This window comes from Conger conger, chromosome 15 (assembly GCF_963514075.1).
Source record: "Conger conger chromosome 15, fConCon1.1, whole genome shotgun sequence".
NCBI lineage: Eukaryota > Metazoa > Chordata > Actinopteri > Anguilliformes > Congridae > Conger > Conger conger.
Window position 1 is genome coordinate 30,175,282 of NC_083774.1, and position 18,045 is coordinate 30,193,326.

Sequence of the window (18,045 nt, forward strand, 5' to 3'; positions counted from 1 at the left end):
TGGCGGAGGATTGAGCTCCTGACTGTAGGCCCAGCTTTTCAGACTGCACCCAGGCTCCCTGCTCTTCTTCCAACCCCTATCATTATTTCTTTCTGCATTTTCCTTTTGGGATGAAGCAGAGTAAATAAAAAAAAAGTGGTTACATTTCTTTACAATAATGTTGTTATGTTTGACATGCCTGAATAAGACCATCTGCTAAGTGGATTTATATAATATCTCTGACCATTCCTTCATATATACTGTAACATTTCAAGATTTTTCATATCCTTTGGTCAGCACTTGTGGACTTCCCTCTTCAATTCAAACCACAAATTTTCAATTGGGCTCAAGTCTGGGCATTGCAAAAAAAGCTTTTCTGTGGTCAGTTATGCAATTTATTGATAACAATATGTATTTTGAAGGGGAAAAAACCTACCAGATGTGGAAATTGGCCAGTGCAATTGGACAATGCTTTTCAGTACATGAATTGTGTTCAACAACTAAATTCCTGAAAATAACACCATAAGAATAAACGGTTGTAATGGTAGTCCCATATTAAATTATTTCATTTCTAAAATTACTTTAGTTGTGGAAAATGTTTTTAACTATTTATTCCCAAGCATAACGAAGACTCCATAGGTTTCACCGTTTTGCATAAGACTACGGATTTATGGGCACAATTGCAAAATTCGGGCTATTTCGCTTAAACCAATTGCATGTGGAATGTTGGCTTCATAATTGCGAAATATAAAACGACCTCATGAGAAAAGGCACAAATAAATAATTAAAATGCCAGCCAAAATAAAATACCCTTAATATATAACTGGTATATGTAACTGGTAACGTGTTGCATGTGCCTTTAGCTCTTATGGGCTGCAAGTTGTTTTTATGTTTTTCTTTTTAATTCTCAGGTACAGGCACTCGCCCAAACCACGCGCTAATGGCAAAGAAACTTTCCAACACACTCACACTTGTGCAATGCCTTTTGCATGTATAGGCGTTGCAAAGTTTTTTTTTTGAAGGCCAGCAGGCCCTCCAGAAGATTCGTGAAGATGACATCTGTACATTGAAATCGTTGCGTAGCCTATATATATTTGCGAAACATTGGAGTAGCCTAGATCCCTACCCGACAAATGCTTTTGCATTGTCAAACACGTCCGCCATAATGACGGACGTGTTTGACAATGCAAAAGGTAGAGGTAGATCATACTTAATCGTTCTGTGGTAAGTTGCAAGGGTGTAATAGATGCGCTAAATAGCTATAGCCTTTGTTCATTGGTCACTGTAGCCTGGGTAGCCAATATTGTTCTTGATTTTCACCGCTTCCCGAAACATATAAAAGCGACTGGACTTGTTTGAGTGCTTACTAAAGAAAGCTATCTGCTAAAGAACAGCTGTGCAGCGAATGTTTATCGTTGCCAAGTCAACCTGACTGTATGCATGGTCAGAATGTAGTATCAACAAAAGAACGGATTGGAAAAGTTTTTATCGTTGTTTGATTTTTATTTTTTTTTAACGATGGATGCCTGCACATTCTAGAATCAATCTCTTAAACGAGCGTTATCTGCAAATTGAAGATATACAGCAGATACATTAGTCGTCCAAGATTCAGATGCAAATTCGTTTGAGGGCAAACAAAAGAGGCAGCAGGCAGCATTTTCCTTCAAGCATTCTTATGTAAGGTAGCGATAGTTACCTGGTCAGAAGTACCTGTTGATGGGAGCTATAAAATCTAGGAGCATTTCAATAAGGAGGGCAGTTTTCAATGTTTTGACGTTACATTATGATGGGGAGTCATGCAAAAATAATGGTAAATGTAAGAATTCAAAAGGGAAGAGCTAAATAAAAACATTCTATAACGGTATAAGCTCTAGAATTCTTGGCACCGTTATGAAAAATGAATAAGAATGCTGCATATTATAAACAACACAGATAAAAATCTGTGTTATATTCAAAATTATTGGCACATCTAACAATTATATTGAGCAACAAGCATGCATAATTAGACCATCACAATTCTGGCAATGGGTACAAAAACAGACACGAACAGTTAAACATACCACTTAGCAGTGTAAGGGCAATAATAAAAAGTAAAGCATATAAAATGGTTATAAACTTGCCAGGAATAGGACGCAAGTGCACGTTGTCCCCACGGATGGTGAGGAAGATGGCGAGGAAGGCCAAAAAGAGCCAAGTTCAAGGATCACAGGTCAAGAATTGAAGAGATTGGCTGCATCTTGGGGCCACCAAGACTCAAAAAGAACCATAAGATGTCACAAACTCTTTTTAGAAGAGTGTCATGAAAAAAGACCTTAATGAGCACTAGAAACACACCAAGCATCTTGAGTTTGCCAAACATCACTGGAATCATGACTGGAAGAGAGTGATGTGGTTAGATGCGACCCAAATTGAACGTTTTGGCCATACACACCAGTGACATGCAGAGAAACATGAACACGGAGAAGCACCTCATACTTACTGTCAATTATGGGGCTGGGATACTGGGATTGATGTTTTAGAAATATTTTGCTGCCAGTGGTCCAGGCACACAATTAAACATCAATGACAATGAATTCAACAAAGCCCCAGGACATTTTGACAGAAAACCCGGCTGCCTCTTTCAGGAAGCTGAGACTTGGATGTAGTTAGATTTTCCAGCAACATCCATGTGCTGCAATGGCCATCTCAGTCTCCAGACTTAAATTCCATCAAAAACCTGTGGTCTGAACTGAAGATGGAAGTCCATCCATGTGCAAATCAAAGGAAATCAATGATCTTGAAAAGTTCTGCATGGAGGAATAGCCAAAAATCCCATCAAACAAAACTCACAGCTGTGATATTTGCCAGTGGTACTTGCAAAATGTATTAAAACAATAATTGTGAAACCTGTTTTTTTTTTGTGGGGAAAAAAAATAAATAATAATAATTGAAAAATGTGTGCCTTTGGTAGATGCCATTGAATCTAGCGCAGTACTTCACACATGTTGGAAAATGAAGTTCATGCCAATAGTATATATATATTTTTTTACATATTAATCAAGGATGCCAATAATTATGGACCTGATTGTATCTCCAGAACATTTATTCAATCACATCTGAGCGCACTTAATTTTGTAGCTCTAATTCTGCTGAGATGAAAAAAAAATTGTTTGCCCTCACTTACGGACATAACTGCAAATGTGAATAGTATTGGCACAAACGTGCTCCCACTTCCCACGAAAAACGTATGTTGGTAAATCACATGCATAATGCTAATTGGTATACCAGAGGCAAAATCTGAACATGTCCACCACGCCTCTAGACAAGTCTGCCAAGTGCATGGTAAGATTGTTTACATACATTAGGAAGATACCATTTCAATTTATTCGCGTGTCATTAAAGAGGGAAAACAGAATATATTTCTTACAATAAATGCTTTATATTTGTCACAATAAGTTTTATTAAAAATGCATTACATATGCTTATGAAATATTTAATGAATTCATCAATCGAAAATACACCCCCACCCCTCTTAAAAAATAATGGAACGATCCAAGGAGTTTTTACACACTCCAGCGGACGCCAGTTAACATTGCGCCTCTTAGTCTGGAAGGTGGAGTGTGTCCCAATCTGTTGGACTTGTCAGTGGAACTGAAACATTCGAACCTTGCCGAATTTACAACAGCAATGACTGGACCTAATTCTTTGAAAATGGATGTAAACGTAGTTATGTTGGGGACAGATAACGTTGGCAAATCTGGTAAGATTATTTTTTATTATAGAAATCTATGGATTCATATTTGTGTTATTGTTGAACGATGATGATGATGATGATGATGATGATGATGGTGGTAATGCTTTTTTCAGCGCTTACGGTCCGTTTCCTGACCAGGAGATTTATTGGGGAATACGGAGATATCGGTGAGTTCTGCCTAATTTTCATTTTGATTGAGTGCGCCATTTAAAAATTCTGTTCTTTGACAGCCCTTTGACCGGCAAAAATAGCATTACTGATATGGATAAAACAAATAGCGTTTTTTTGCAACTAAACTTTTACTCTGTTTTTCTTCACAGAATCCATCTACAGTCATAATGTTATTGTGGACGGAAAAGAGATTGCCTTCGGTATCTGGGACTCACCATATTCGCAGGTGAAGTAGCATCTACATTTAGTTTGACTGTTTCATCCCCGAAAGAAGCGCGTAATCAAGACTTGTTTATACGGTCTTTCAAATATGTCGAATATATGAAAACAATGTTCTGCTATACACAGGACAATAGTTCTCTTCACTTTGTGGTCCAAAAGTCTGCATATAAAGGAACACATCGAGGAAAACGACCAAGAAGGATGTTGCATTTTTCAGTGATCATATTTACCTTGGCTTTTATGACCATTATAAACGCCAATCCGAGATTAATTTCTGACCTCCAGAGTTTTTCGTTGAGGCAATTACTGTATCCTGGCAGGGAAGGGAAAACGCTTGGCATTTCACCCAAAGAGCACTTAAGAAAATCATATTTGCGATGGAACCAGAGGAGTGCGTAAACAGTTCGATGCTGCTATTGTTTAGACTGCCTGTACTGCCACCAAGTTCCAGTTGGTCTTGGATACAGAGTACTGTTGGGTTGTCCTCACAGGTTATAGATCTATAGCCTACAGCCACGAGTTGGCTCATGTCATTTCTGACATCCATTCTCCGGGTAGTCCGGCCAACAGGACTTTTCAGCTTGAAAAGGAATACAGTAATCAGAGAATCCAAAGAGGGTAATGCAGTAGGCTACCCAGGAAAAACCCCTAAACACCTAATACTTTTATTTGTTGGAAAATAATTGAGCTGTGTTGTTCTGTTTCTTAGTCTTGTTCTGCTCATTTGCTATTACCTTTCTTATTTTCAAATAGCATCACCCTCGTGGCAGATTGTTGGGTGCTTATGCAAGCTACTAAGACTGATACGTTACACCATCAATCGCATCATAATTAAGGACTGGGAAACAAATTACTGTCTTGTACAACTAGAGACACAATTAACACGAAAGACAGACACAATTAAAGATGCATTCATTAACGCAACAAGTGTGGAAAGATGGGCTTTCCTCTCTGTCTAGCTTACATGGCTCTCCACAGCAGAATGCTGTTTTGAGTGGCATTCAAGGTTTTCCTCCTATCTTCCTCATGTCAAAGGAGCAGCTAAGCTAATGGTATCCTCTGTTTTCAAGGCGTGGCTAAGCTACCGCTATCCTCGGTTTTTTGCTTACTTCCAAGTAGCGGCTAAGCTAACGATACCCTCTGTATTTTCCTTTCTTTCCAGGAGAGGCTAAGTGAGAGCTCGGCACAGGAGAAGCAGTTGCAGTGGGCCGACGGCTTCGTCCTGGTGTACAGCATCTGCGACCGCGCCAGCTTCAACGCCGTGGCTAAGCTGGTCCAGCGCGTGAGGGCCAGCAGGGACTGTGCGGGGGCCGAGAAGGCGGCCATCGTGATCGTGGGCAACAAGCGCGACCTGCACCACCGCCGCACGGTGACCAGCGAGGAGGGCCGGCTGCTGGCCCTCACCACGGACTGCCAGTTCTACGAGGTGTCGGCGGCCGAGAACTACCACGGAGTTCTGATGGTCTTCCACGGCCTGGCGGACCGGATCCGGGAGGCCCGGTCGGCCGCCAAGAAGCTGGCGGGCATCAAGGGCATCGTGAAGAGCATGTCAGCCGTGTTCGCCCGCAAACGGACCGACTCGCTGTGAGAGCCCCGTGGCCACGAGGAGGAGGGGGAAGACCCACACGCACACACACACACGTAAAACACACACGGTCGCCCACGTGTAAGTGAGGGGCCGAGTCTGGCCCGATTTGAGTCGGTCTCACTCTCGCTCCGGAGTGACGTTGTGGTCCTGGTTTTCGTCGCTGGAGACCGAAACCAACGAGAGGGGGAAGGGTGTGGCCGTTTCCGCAATCCGGGAGGAAGGCCTAGATGGGGGACGAAGAATGTCCCCCCCCCCCCCCCACCCCCAGTTCTTGGTAACTGTTGATTAACAGAACTCTGGCTGTAAAAAAGGTGACAAGGGAGTTTTTTGAAGTTATTGATAGTGAGTCAATGAAATTGCTGCCAAGCTATTGGCTTCTGCACTCTATGAATTATGATGGACAGCACTGTGACAACAGCCTGAACAATACGTTATCGCCCGCTCTGTTTTGAGGTAAATGCCAGTTAACAGCACACAAAATATCAACCTGTATGACATTAAAAGCTGCTTCACTACAGCGGCGTAGTAGCCTGCTAAACATTCTGAAAACCACCAAACCAGCAAAGTCCAAGGAGAGGACCAACACTTGAACTTGAGAACGGAATTTGCAGAATAAATGAGAACTTTGAAAGGGATATCGGTTAGCTGCTGAAATGCGGACTCAAAAGGGCCCATAAATGTTGACAAACGACCCCCCCCCCCGGGCCCTTGTGCTTCGGGGTCAGAGCTTTCGGGAGTGTAGCCGCATTCCTCCACATGCCTCCGGCCCCCACACGGCGAAGACGTGGAGTCCGTCGCAGGCCACGTGCAGACAACCGCCGGCCCGGCGCTTCTCACCTCTCCGCGCTGACGCGTTCTGTCTTTATTTAGTTTTCAGACGCTGCCGAGTCTCCCACTAACTGTCAGGAGAAAAGCCTGCATCTCGCTGCGTCTCTCTCCGGTAGTTTAGCAGCACAGAGGACCTGTATACCGTACAAAGACTTCCTACAGATTGTTTCCGCTCTTTGCCACGCATCCCAATAGCGTGCAAATGGACTAATATATAATTATTCACGAGACTAGTACACCGTGGAGTTTTGACATCTTTTTCATTTATGGCTGTGTAAACTTTGGACACCTGAAAATGAACAATTTTCTTTATTAGTCACTATTGTGATAGGGGTAAAGGCAGCTTTTTAAAGCATACAGTATGAATGTCTATATGCTGTATATACTGTACAAATGTAAATAAATATTGGCAATATCCTAATTTAAATGTCATGTCATTGAATAAATTGGTGTGGAGTAATGCATTTCGCACTTTTTCAGAGTGATATTTTCATACTAATGCATCACTGTCACAAAGACACACACAGGCAATCCAATACTGATGCTAGCTTGTCTAACATTCTCTCAACAGTGTATATTTTCAGGGTATTTTGTGTTTCTAGCATCTGTTCAGAGGTGGAAAGTCCTGGGCTCTGAAAGTAAAAGTACCGCCATTTGTTTCTTCCACTGATGAACTCAGCCAGGTGATTTCACTGAAGAATTGTGCTACAGTACTAGTATTGTACGTATTGGAACAAAATACTGGGGAGGACTTTTACTTCCTAAACCTGGATTTCCACCTCTGCAGGCTGTGACTGCAGAAAAAATACGGACCTTCCACGGGCTTGTGAATAGTGTATAAGCCGGGGAAGTTTTTTGGGTGCCGCCATTTTGCACAAATTGGAGCCAGAGACTGTGCAGTAGGGAAACGGGCAGCCCAAATATGGGCACAAAGTCCAGCCGAATGTGGCTCCTCCACTTAGATACAGTGACATGGCAGCGATGCAAACTGTCTCCGATTCCCCCACAAAGTATTACTAAATCATCATAATAACACAATAACTTAACAAGCCGCCTGGCAGTTGGAAGGTTGCCGGTTCATTCCCCTGCCCTGGGTGTGTCGAAGTGTCCCTGACCAAGGCACCTAACTCCCAATTGAGTCCAATTTCTCCCAATGAGCTACTTGCCGTACACTCAGTGAGCACTGTATTAGGTATTTATTAAGACTTTTTTGTCTTCTGGTGCTGTAGCCTATCCACTTAGAGGTTTGACGCGTTGTGTGTTCAGCATACCACTGTTGTAATGCATGGTTAGATGCATTACAGTCAGCTTCTTGTCAGCGTAGACAAATCTGGCCATGTATTTGCACACAGAACTGCTGCTCACTGGATGTTTTTTGTTTTCCGCACCATTCTCTGCAAACATAAGACTGCTGTGTGTGGAAATCATAGGAGATCACCCGTTTCTGAGATACTCAAACCACCCTGTCTGGCACCAACAATCATTCCATGGTCAAAATCACTTAGATGAAATTCCTTCCTCATTCTGACATTTGGTCAGAACAACAGCTAAACCTCTTCACCACATCTGTATGGTTTTACGCATTTAGTTGCTGCCACATGATTGGCTGATTCAATGTTCGCATTAACAAGCTGGTGTACAGGTCTACCTAATACATTGTTCACTGAGTGCATATTGCAGGTTCCTTGCATGACAGCCTATTCACCTGACCAAGAAATCGATCAAGGTCCGACATCTTCAGGGACATTCCAATAATGAGACATTCCAGCTAGGAACTAGGAGGCTCCTGACCAAATTCTTGAGCAAAGAAACAGGCACATCAATTACTTCCAGAATTAGCTGACATTACCTGACGTCTTGAGTCTGGTTGCTGACTAAGGCGGAAACAGCAGACCCTGTGACTCTTCATGATCAAGGTTGCAGACGCCAGCCTTAGTGTAATGCATTTTCTATGTGTAGTGACGCAAGATGGCTCTTCTTGATACACTGCACCTGTACTGGTTAATACAAGTTGTTGATCAGGCAGGTGCATGACCCTGGATCCCTATGGATACTTTTCTCTGCGCCGCTAATGCGTTTTGACTTAGTTTGGGAGGCCGCAGCGAACTTATGCTCCTCTCCCATATCGGAATAATGAGTCTAGCGCGGCGGCGGTGGGAACAGGAGGTGCGGTGTTCCTGGGAAAAAAATAAAATACCATCAGTATTAATCATCTGAAGCCATGGCGCTTCAGGGACCTTCTAATTCTGTCCTTGGAGCGAGGATTGTTTTTCCAGCCGAGAGCAGGACATACAGTAACAATAAGACCGCGAAGGTTTCCAGGACCGCAAGCGAAGCGCTACGGCTGCTGGCCGCGCGACAGAAAACAGACTTCGGCGTTAAAACGGTATACGGGCCAGGCGCGAAGCGCTTGTAACGTAAATGCGTCTTTGCTTTCTTCTCTGCTCGACGTGCGCTTCTGTTAGTTCTGAAAACAGCCGATGCCAACCGAGACTTTTTTAAAAGGTGACCGTGAGACAGCGCAGGCCCAATAACTACGAAGATGAAAGAACTATCTGTATATGGAGAACACCCCAAACATCCCTGTCGGTTTCATTTGGGACAGCAAAGGACAGGAGTAGGCCATCTTACAGTTGAAATGTGTAAGGAGTTATTTTGGTGATGCCTGCGAGACCCAACCCAAACAACCCTTTGATCCCTGAGAAGCATGTGTTAAAGGGACAATATAAACACAATTATATTATTTTATTGTAATTACAATACCACAGAAACTGTAATATGGAAAGAAAATACAGAAAATATGCAAACCACACGCTTCAATGTTTGCAGAAAGAATCCAACCAATACAAAAGAATGTCCGACTACCTTAATTATTCATAGATTCAACATGCAATTCTAATAATTCTTTTCTAAATATAGCATTAGTCGGAACTGTTTGCCGAATATATCTTACCACGTGCCAAATTCAGTTTGAGTTTTAAAAGGCAGCTCAGGGATTGGAAAATAAAAATCAATACGCAATGCGAATTAAAGAAGAACATATCGATGTCTTGATATCATCACGGCTGTACACATCCAACTCCCCCAAGGAAGATTTCTCAGATCCAGCGCTGGAACACTTCCCGATTCAGACGGAATGTTCTTGTGGTCTTTGGTGGATTCCCTTTGATGATATCAACAGGGCGAAAGAATAAAGAGGCGGAGGAGAAAAGAAGAACATTTCTCGTTGGGGGGTGGTGTGTACATGCTGTGTTTAAAATGCAAAATAAAAAAGCCTTTCCTGAAAGAGGACTGGGGGTATCCCATGAAGACAATTGAGCAACAGATATTTTCCATGAGGAATTCTGGCTCAGTCCTTTTCTAGGGTAACCAGAGAAGCAAGCACAGGCGGAGGATTACAGTCAAGAGCGTGAGTGCGTTTGTTTGGATTGGATCAATTAGTACAACAAATTAAACTCAGTTTCAATTTGAATCATGTTAATTACCCGGACACAAGCGGGGTAAACATGATTTCAAATGCTTCAATAAAACCTTACTATACCAACGACATCATGGGTTAGAACCACTGTCAGCCATAGTTGCAAAGCGAATTTGGTAAGACTGTTCCTACACAAACCATAACAGCATTTTCCTACCTTGAAAAGCGTACCGCAAAATGAGTAGTTACTATAGTTTACTATCTGTGTCTACAGTGAACCCATCCACCACTAAAAATGCTTTCTCTATGCAGTTAACTTTTTTCTCTGAACTGATATCACCACAATCCCATTGTAGCAGATTGGCCATATCGTGAACCTTCCCCTTGGAACCTTCAAATACGTGCAAACCCTCACAGGTTGGGACTGAAGACACTTTGGACGGAACACAAAGGGACAGTCTAAAGTCACAGTCATAAAGAAGACTTCTAAATCAGTTTTCTGCTTTCCTTTCCTGCTCTCTCCATCACCTTTTGCCTGTCCCTTCCTCAGCAGTTAAGATCGGAGTCCCTGAGACGCTCACGGATCCAAACAAAGCTAGAACACAGAGTAGTGGTGGCAGCAAGGGATGTATACACAGATCAGTCATCGGCCCCAGAAGCTGGCCTTCGGGGAAGGTTCACTGGCACTGTGTACACAAAGCTCGCTTCCAACATAAAACTTGGCGTCATGTTTTTCAACAGTCGTGCATTGTTCTCAGCTCACTGCATTGACACCAAATAAAATTTCACAAAAACCATTTGACAATTTGAATGACAAATGGTTCCCTTCAGAAGATTAAGTGCGAGGCTCAAATATAGATGCAGTATTTTTCCCTCCCATTTCATAACACACAGTTGATACATGAATAACACCAAGTGGCAAGCTGTCATGAGCTAGAATGTTAGGGCAGAGGTGGGGGTGAGTTTGAGGAGGAGCAGGAATATGAAGGTTCTGGTGTATGTAGTGCAGGACCTCACGATGACAGCGTGATGACCTCTAAAGCCTGATTGGGGCCCTCCAGCAGGACCCTCAGCCAGATCGGGATCTGTTCCAGAACCTTATGCTGCAGACTCCCGGCCGTGGCTGGGCTCAGAGAAAAACCGCGGGTTAGCCAGGGGCTCCGGCTTCTGACCCCTCTGACTGGTCTCAGATGGGCGTGGCGCTTTATTCTCCTCCTCTTCCTCCTCCTCTTCTTTGATGGTGGTGCAGGCACCATTGACTCCGCCCTCAGGGGACAGTCCAGGAAGCTGTGTCATCAACAAATATGAAAAAAATAAATGATATCATCCATTGCACACTTCAGTGTACATGGTCCAAAAGACCACTACTGTATCTGCGTATCTCACAAAGCACATACCCTGCCAATTTCAGTAATAATACCCGGGTCTTGGTCTTTGGTCTCATCTCGTGTTCTTAATTGCCATGGGCAAGGAGGAGGGGGAGGGGGTGCTGTAATTGAGCCTGGGGGCTATCGATTCGCTGACCTCACATTTCTGCAGTCCGACAGTAAACAAGATCACCTGCGATGACGTCCTGACTGGGAGGAATGAGTCACTCAAAGCCATGTGAGCTACAGGTTTAAACATAACAAATGCTCACAGCTTGATAAAAAATATTCCATAGCCATAGCAACAGTATTGGTGCAGTAACACGTGAAAGCTCACTAAATACAAAATGTGAAAAATACATTCGTTTTTTTTTTTCCCCTGTTATGCGCATCATCCGAATGAACTGCAAAAAGAGGAATTTCATTGCACATGACAACAGGTTGACTGTGCATGTGACAATAAATGTCTTGAATTTTCCCTTCACTTCATTTCAAGGTTTGAAATGAAGAGCAGGGCACAAAGTGGTTCTTTTTAAAACATCGGCAGTCCTTCTAGATGAGAATGCTCTTCCAGACTGCAGTATCTTGACTAGATAATTTGCTGTCAGCTTCCTCCTCCTGAAATAGCAAGCCTGGCAGGGGACCCTCAAAAATGAGTTATTAAAGCTCTCGGTTCTCGCAAGGAGCTGAATTCCAATCTGCAACTAGGAGACGGCGATGCCTAAAAACAATAAAAAAGGATTTCATGGACCCCTCCCACACCTGAGAAAGGGGATCGGGCCCCAATCTACACAGACGTCACAGTGAGATGACCCAGGTGGGCAAAAGAAGCAGAACCTGGCAAGTGCTGTGAATACTTGGGATTCCAAATGGCAGGATTATTAAGGGTTACTGAACGATTTGGAGGGGTTGGGGGGAGGGAGGGAGGGAGGGAGGGAGGGACGGGTGTTTTGACTGTCTGTGGCTCTCTGTCAGATCCCATGACCTCCTGCTGGCCAGCTGCATTAAACAACCACTGTAGCACAGCAGGACATGACAAACCTTACCGACTGGACAGTTTCCGCTTTGTGCTTACGGACATCAAAGAGACCTCACTGTTCTCGGAGCAAAAAATCAAAGAGCAAAACATAGAAAGGGAGAGACAGACAATATTACAGAATAGGTTTGGGGGCAGGCCAATGTTTACAATAAGAATTGCCAATAAGAGCCAAGATTATTTTGAGCCATGAGCAATCCACAGGGCTCAGCCCATAAACAAAAGTATATTGTATTTCCTCTCCCTTTGAAATTCTAGAACCGCTTCGATTTTCCGGGGAGACTTGCGGCTGAAACGCGTGCCAAGTTCGCCTTCTGACCTCCAGACTGGATGCAAACCTCCCTAATTGATAGCCTTTGTCAACTCAACAGCAGAGAGCACGAGCTGCAAAGTGCCCTTCTTTACGGCTCTCTGTGGTTAGGGAGACCATTTTCGTCCTTTAAAAGCAGCAGCATAATCATGGAACTCGACCAATTTCTTCCCTGTTCTTTTGTTTTGTTTGCTTTTCTTGCTTATTCATATAACAGGGAAATGAAGACACGGTAACATAAAAAAAACCTTATCCTTATATATTTCGCTACATTTGTTCAAGCTGTACAAAGTTAATTGCAAAAAATATGATAGGAGGAAAACATAACAATAATGTATGCTACACAAGTCATAGGGTAGGAAATAAGCTAATATTAAGTGTAATTTAGTTCCAAATACACACATTTAAAGTAAGAGATGCTCTCTGGGCCTTCTTTGGGGACAGAAGCTCCGGAGAGCCGTTATCATCCAGGTGCATCTGAGGGGAGGGGAGAGTGCAACCACAGGGCGTGCGACGCAATCAGATAACCCATTTCACATCGCTGCCTCTCGAGTGCCCTGGCCAGGGGCAGGGACCAGCACCAACCCCCCACCCTAATCCCCCAATCACCCCTCTTTGCTATACTCACGCAGCCTAATTACTGGACTTAAGAGACGTAAACATGGTCAAGTCTCAACTCGAGCTTGGGTTTGTTTTTCTGCTGCGAAGCTTAGCTGTAGCTGTTGGCGCTAAAAACAGTAGTTACATAACGTGTAATTGTCAACGGGTTGCGCACGCTGGAACGAACCTCTCTGCAAAGCCATTGGGAAAGACCTCCATGCCGGTGATAATGCACACCATCCCTGAAACACACAGGCTCAGATGTCTGCAACTTGTCACCTTACAGCTCTGATGCTAATTTGACATTTACACTGATGAACAGACCATACATAGCAGAATAGAAAGGAATAGACTAGAACGGGTTCACAGGCAAAGAGTAAGCATAGTGTTGGACTAAATTGTTTTGTATGGAGAATCTCCATTCGAAATTGAATTCAGTCTAGGACCTAAGCTTAAACTTAAATTTAAGGTTTAATCTGTGTCTGTGAAACTGGACCAATAACATTTTTTGTTCCTAAAAGAACTTTGATTGTGGTTTCAGCGTAATAAAATACAATACAAACAGTAAAACAAAGCAAACCACGGTACATTACTGACTGACGAAAAACAAAATTCAGAACAGTACATTGACTACACAAGATGTCCCTGCATCTGAAAAAACATTTCCAAACCTTATTGATGTTGGCAAAACCCTGTTGAGCTTTTTGAAAGATGGGCACTGTACTCTATGTTCTGATGGCAGACCCTACTGACAGCTGTATGATATTATGAAGCAATTCATGCTTTAGGGCAAAACGTCAGTACCCCACGTAGGATTTTGGAACCCAACCTCTGGAGTTAAAAGCCCAGTTCCTAGAACCTTCTACCACATGGCTGCATAATACTGATAATAATCATCTCCTTGTAACCATTACTCAATCCATATACTTTTAAAACTCAGGAACTCATTACATTACACAATTACTTAACATACACGGACACTTAGCATACGCTCATACTTAGCGTATGCTCTTATCAAATAGCAATGTACTGGATTATGGGCATATGCCCAGGAGGAGTGGAAAGGAGGGGCCTGGTAGATATGCAGGGTTTGATCATTTCTTTGTAAATATATTGGAGCAGTTTGCCTGACAGGCTAGCATCAAGGTTTTGAATTAGCAGAGAGAGCAAATTGGTAGCCAGTGGAGGAGATGAGAAGGGGAGTGACATGGCTGAGTCTGGGGAGGTTGTAGGTCAGAGGATCATCACCATTCTGGATGAGCTGAGGTTTGATGGTAGAGGCAGGGAGGCCAGCAAGGAGAGTGTTACAGTAGTTCAGTCACTGCCCAAGATATCCTAAGAAGTCAATTAAAACACAGCCCTGATTTCTTAACCCTCTTCGATTCTGTTCACGCTTAAAGTTATATTTAGTAGCTACAGTATGTAACCATGTTATTACACTGTGGCTATGTGTCAGCACTAGGTAACTGCATGAGTCACTGCTTTACACACTAATTGTGAGGAGCAGGCCTGAGGTTGGGGTTAGGTTAGGATTAGGGAGAAGGAGTGGTTAACATAACCACAAAGCATTTGAATAACATTGAATATGTAACTAGAGGAAATACCCCGCAGTTACATACTGGTTCCAGTGAAACCATGACATAACCACAAAGCAGTTGCATAACATTGAATATGTAACTAGACGGAAATACCCCGCAGTTACATACTGGTTCCAGTGAAACCATGCACGTAATAAACAAACAACAAACATCTACTTATCACGAAGGCCCAAAGCAACAGTCACAAAGGAATCTTTAAGGGACAGGGAATAGAAAAACAGATCAATACTAGTTTCAGTAAGTTAAATACGGTCTCTGCCAGCGTGGCCTTGTGTTAACTCTATGGACGCTATCCACCCCTTTGTCTCTGGCGCTGGCGTCTGAACCTGACGTAACCGTCTGATAGCATCGTGGAGCGCCCTGCGGTTCCTCACCCCCGAATGCGTGAGCTGCTTGAGTTTGCAGGTAATTATAATATCAGACAGCGTTTTTCCCAGAAGACCCAGCGGGTGGCTCGTCCTCTTGCCACGGCTCCAGAAAGAGCGTCTGCTGTCACTTCAGAGAAGCACGACACCGGGCGGGGGCCGAGACCCCGATTGACTGGTTCATCAGATTCGGCGAGGGACGTGGGATGCCCAAAAGGGCAAACGGGTTTAATGTAGTCGATTTCGGCTTGTCAGAACACGCTGAAATGTGTCTGTTTATGTTTTCATTAGCAACGAACCTAGTCACCCCTGGTGGCAGCAGTATTCAAGGCTAATGTAGTTGCAACCTTCCGCAAGGCACTTAACCGGAATAGCTTCAGAATATATAGCTGTATAAATGGATACCATGTAAAAATGAAAAAGCTGTTTACAGTAAGTCACCCTAGAAAAGATTTGTTAAATGCCTGTCATATAATGTAATGTCATGACTTGAGAAAGATGTGGAAATGGAAAGACAATGAAAACCTGGATGGCCTAAAACCTCTATAAAAACATAAATATGGACCTCATCATGGGCGACTGGTTCTTTTATCTAAATGCATTCTGCAATGAGAAAGTTTTTGAGTTAACTCATCTTTGACCCTTTTCTTTTGATCTGGTATCAAATCTAAACTCTGCCAGTACTGTCTGGGGCCAGAGACCCCACAGGGTGAGATATAAGTCCTTTATTTAACCAGGGGAGGTCCATTGAGAACATGCTTCTCTTCTTCAAGGACGCCCTGGGAGAAATGCCAGAAAGAACAGTTGCAAGTGGGGAGAGCGAGAGAGAAAAGCCCCTGGTGCAGTTTTAGGTTAAAGGCCTCTGCTTAAGGGCCCAGCGAATTCTTCCCTTTTCATTTAGGGACCTGATTTCATTTTCCAGATGCAAGACATTGTTCCTACGTGCCCACCAGGGGCTTAAACTTGCAACTGTACGGTTGCCAGTAAAGCAACCTACACTGTAAAAACAATCCATATTTTTATGAGATAAGCCATGTAAATTCAACACACCTTGGGGAAATGCAGTGAAATTTTAGTTTGTCAGTTAAAAATTAAGATGCATAATTGACTGTGATGAACATTTAATGTGTGGAAAATGGCAAATCTCTTAAGTCCATGGTGCAGTCACATTTGCCATATGGTGCAGCCAGTAACTGACTGCAAATTCACAATATTTTACAGTGTAGGCAGTGCAGCAGGATTACAGCTTATATTGCAAAATAAATGTTGACACAGTTGCTAAAATTTCACGTGTTATAGCAGTGAAATGCGAAGCTTCTGTGCAGATAGTTATTGAACTAAGGGTGAATACGCAGCATGTGAGTGTTCGCTGTGTGTGGGAAAGGCCCACTTGTATTGTACTGAATTAAGACACACTCTTTGCGGACACAATGCCGTGCGTCCTTGTAAAAGGAAACGCACTGCCATAGCACGTGCAAAGCTTTTCCAAACTGTATTCAAATATTGCTTCGAGCATTTACATGCTGCTGTGAACATTCCTGCTTGAGTCAGGCAGAAATAGAAAATAACTAGTCGCCTGTTTTGCTGAAGAACAGATATGGTGACCATCAAAAGACTTGGACGTTTGATTCAATTTGTTTAGATTGTTCAAAAGGATCTAAATTACCAACACACACCAAAGCAAGCCAGTATATTTAAACTGTAATTAACATTCAAGTACTGAAACTGACTTTTTTTTCTTTTTTTTTTTTCTCAGGCTTTCTGTGTTTTCATGATTATGGTATTCTACTGTAAATTTACAGTAATCTACTGGCATCTCAGCTGCCATGCATTTTGCAGTTTTTTTACGGGATTTGTTTTTACCATTGGGCCACCCTACCTCCCATAATTGGCCGTAGTGCATAGCGCATAGCCCCTCATCATTCCCCAGGGACTCCGCCCGTCATTTGGCAGCCTAGAGTCTTCCTCCAGCTTATACCTGTTCAAGCTCAACTTGTTGACCGTGTACCACAACACAGCTCCAAGAGAACAGAGTTTTAAACAATATGGGGCGACGTGGCTCAGGCAGTAAGAGCAGTCGTCTGGCAGTCGGAGGGTTGCCGGTTCGATCCCCCGCCCGGGCTGTGTCGAAGTGTCCCTGAGCAAGACACCTAACCCCTAAATGCTCCTGACGAGCGGGTCGGGGCCTTGCATGGCAGCCAATCGCCGTCGGTGTGTGAGTGTGTGTATGAATGGGTGAATGAGAAGCATCAATTGTACAGCGCTTTGGATAAAGGCGCTATATAAATGCCAACCATTTACAATAAAACCCAGACGAGGAACACATGGTAACACGCTTATCTTCTTCTCGTAAAAACAGCAGCACCGTCAGAGGCAGGACAGAGATGAGATGAGGTGACTGAACCTGACAGCGATATCGCCGAACGAGCCTCGCCGAGCGAGAAGAACAGGCGGGGTGAACACGGGACAGACTCCGACCTCATCCCACAGCGTGCATTTCACACCACGCGTCGGGGAGCATTTCCGCAAACTGTTCTCCCGGCTCACAAAGGGCGAGACAGGCCGGCGGCTTTCCGTCGCCATAATGAGGCGCGTCGAACGCGAGGTTCCTGGCGCCCTGCTTCTCAAAAGAAACAAGCATCACAAATCCATTAAAATGAGGTAAGTGCAAAATGGATTAAGTGCATATGGATTACGGCCTTATAACGGCACAGGTACAGAGGATTTTGATGAAAAAAAACAAACGAAAAAAACCATGCAACCTTGGCATTGACCCAAAAAATGCATCAATGCTTTGGCAAATTTGGAAAAGATTACAAATATAAATCAA

The 18,045-nt window shown here is 43.4% G+C and overlaps 2 protein-coding genes across 3 annotated transcripts in view; one reads left to right on the forward strand and one right to left on the reverse strand.

Moving 5' to 3' along the window:
• The first annotated feature begins 3,568 nt into the window (after window positions 1-3,568).
• On the forward strand, window positions 3,569-6,985 carry si:dkeyp-59c12.1 (Ras-related and estrogen-regulated growth inhibitor-like protein). Its single transcript, XM_061222461.1, has 4 exons — window positions 3,569-3,718; window positions 3,826-3,879; window positions 4,033-4,109; window positions 5,268-6,985. The coding sequence occupies exons 1-4, from the start codon at window positions 3,646-3,648 to the stop codon at window positions 5,691-5,693; spliced, it is 630 nt and encodes a 209-aa protein (XP_061078445.1). The 5' UTR covers window positions 3,569-3,645; the 3' UTR covers window positions 5,694-6,985.
• Window positions 6,986-9,247: 2,262 nt separating this feature from the next.
• plin1 (perilipin 1) overlaps window positions 9,248-18,045 on the reverse strand; it is a 111,440-nt gene continuing 102,642 nt past the window's right edge. For both annotated transcript variants that reach the window (XM_061221899.1, XM_061221898.1), the window contains exon 9: window positions 9,248-11,226. In XM_061221899.1, coding sequence (XP_061077883.1) covers window positions 11,038-11,226 — 189 coding nt within the window. In that variant the 3' untranslated portion in view covers window positions 9,248-11,037. The remainder of the gene's footprint in view (window positions 11,227-18,045) is intronic.

Coding starts and splice junctions, on each gene's coding strand:
- si:dkeyp-59c12.1 (XM_061222461.1), top strand. CDS start 3,646: ATGACTGGACCTAATTCTTTGAAAATGGATGTAAACGTAGTTATGTTG. Junction 3,719..3,825: donor AGATAACGTTGGCAAATCTG/GTAAGATTATTT, acceptor TGCTTTTTTCAG/CGCTTACGGTCCGTTTCCTG. Junction 4,110..5,267: donor GGGACTCACCATATTCGCAG/GTGAAGTAGCAT, acceptor CTTTCTTTCCAG/GAGAGGCTAAGTGAGAGCTC.